Source organism: Elephantulus edwardii, unplaced genomic scaffold, assembly GCF_000299155.1.
Source record: "Elephantulus edwardii isolate Elephantulus edwardi_28Jun2011 unplaced genomic scaffold, EleEdw1.0 scaffold00174, whole genome shotgun sequence".
Lineage (NCBI taxonomy): Eukaryota > Metazoa > Chordata > Mammalia > Macroscelidea > Macroscelididae > Elephantulus > Elephantulus edwardii.
Window position 1 is genome coordinate 1978198 of NW_006399924.1, and position 2158 is coordinate 1980355.

General features: G+C 42.2%; 1 protein-coding gene across 1 annotated transcript in view; it reads left to right on the top strand.

Moving 5' to 3' along the window:
- Positions 1 to 1280: 1280 nt before the first annotated feature.
- Positions 1281 to 2158, top strand: part of NRAS (neuroblastoma RAS viral (v-ras) oncogene homolog) — an 8089-nt gene continuing 7211 nt past the window's right edge. The window contains exon 1 of the mRNA XM_006895685.1: positions 1281 to 1391. Coding sequence (XP_006895747.1) covers positions 1281 to 1391 — 111 coding nt within the window. The remainder of the gene's footprint in view (positions 1392 to 2158) is intronic.

A 2158-nucleotide genomic window follows, 5' to 3' on the forward strand; every position in this document is an offset into this window, starting at 1 on the left:
AACAAAACAACGGACAGATGCACAAATTTGCTGCTGCTTAGATCACTGCAGCTTCTAGGACCCAGTTTCTTTTACTGATTTCAAAACAAAACAAAAAAATAAAAAAAAGTTGTGCCTGAAATGAATCTTGGGGTTTTTTGTTTTCTTTTTAAATAGTCACAGAGTTCCTGTGCCCTGTAAAGGCACTGGATCCTTTGTGCGGCTTTGGTTTGACCTGATATCACGTGAATGGATTGGTCTGATTTCCTTGGCCCTCTTCTTGAATTGGCCACATAAAGGGACCCTGGCCAGTGGACTGAAAGCTTTGTCGAAAGATGACAAGGGGATGCTCAGGGGGTACGGGGGAGGGCGCTATATCTTCCCCGTCATTGTTGGAGGTTTTGATCTCTGGGTATAAAGGCCATTTATCTTTGTAAACACAAACATTTTTGCTTTCTCCAGTTTTCTGTTAATGGCGAAAGAATGGAAGCGAATAAAGTTTTACTGATTTTTGAGAACGGTAGCACCTAGAGCTTTCATTATCGGAAACGGCCCGTGCGGGAGGGGCGGGGCCGGGTGGGGCTTGCCGCGTGACTGCTCGGCTGGAAACCCACGTGGCTGGGGCGGGGACTCTAGCGCCCGAGGCGCAGGCTGATTGCGTAGCGGGCGGGGCCGGAAGTGCCGCTCCCTGGTGGGGGCTGTTCATGGCGGTTCCGGGGTCTCCAACGTTTTTCCCGCTTGTGATCCTGAATCTATACGAAGCGGAGGCAGCAGAGCTTGAGGTAAAACCTGAGTGTTTATAACCTTCAGACTTTGAGCATAGAGGCGTCTCGTAATGGCCAGAGGCCGTGCGGAATCCGCGACCTGGAAACAAAGGTCCTGGGCGGGGGTCCTTGGTTTTGTGCACTCATATATTTGAAGACAGCAGTGGGAAGAATCAAAAAAACGGAGGCGGCCTAGAGGCTGTCCACACACTAGTTGGAAAGACTGGTGGGCAAAGTAGGAACGAAAGGGGTTTCTTTTACCGTAGGTTGAGGGCGGGGCCCCGTAGTGTTGAAAAATAGGCGAGGGTAGCGGTGAATAGAATTATGATTCCAAATAAAAACTGTGATGCCCTAGACAAACATACAAGTGGTTTTGCGTTCTTAAATTTCTTTAAGAACCGAGTAGAGGGCCACATGTATGGAACCAGTATATTTCAAACTTGATTTTAAGTAATGAGTTAAATCTCTGAAGTACTAGAGATGAAGCTCATCAATAAACCCTAATTGCTGCCTTCCACAGGTTCTTGCTGGTGTGAAATGACTGAATACAAACTGGTGGTGGTTGGAGCAGGTGGTGTTGGGAAAAGTGCACTGACAATCCAACTAATCCAGAACCACTTTGTAGATGAGTATGATCCCACCATAGAGGTGAGGTGCTCTGGTAATCTGTTGACATAACTCTCATTTTCAGTCTCTTACCATTTAAAATATAAGTAGGAGATAGGTAAAAAATACGTTATGCTCTTTGAATAATTGAACATATCATAGAGTTCTCTTTTATTTACTGTTGAAAATTTTCTCCAAAGCTTACAGTGTTACCAGCTATGAAGAATTTTGCAAATTTGTTACTAAATGCATTCAGTTTCTTTGTTGGAGAACTCTCTCAAATAGAATACCAGCATATGTTGAAGCACTAAGTATAGCAGGATAGAGGTGAAGTGTTCTGATCTGGCTGAATACTTAAGGCAGATGAGCCTGTTGGAATAGACAGAACATAGAATTTTGTAATCATTGTGCCTGGTATTGAAGTCATTGCTTGCCGATTTTTACATGAGCAAGTTACTTCACCTCACAGAGCCTCATATTCTTTATGTGTTAAATGACCACAAATTTGGCATGTTTCCTTAACACACAAGGATGTTGTGAAAACGAAATAAGGTATTAAGCTTAAATTAACTTGTAAATGCTAACTAAACCTTCGAGTTGGCATCAAGTCAATTCTGACCCATAGTAACTTCATGTGGAGCACTTCATAAGTAGTACTTATTTTGAGGATTCTGTTTTTAATATGGAGCTCATGCTATAGGTTTGTTTCAATAAACAACTTCTAAAACCCTTTAAAGTTTTATGACATAAAATGGCTAATTCTAGAGATTGTTTTGCATATTTTTTTTTATAATTATATTTTATTAATT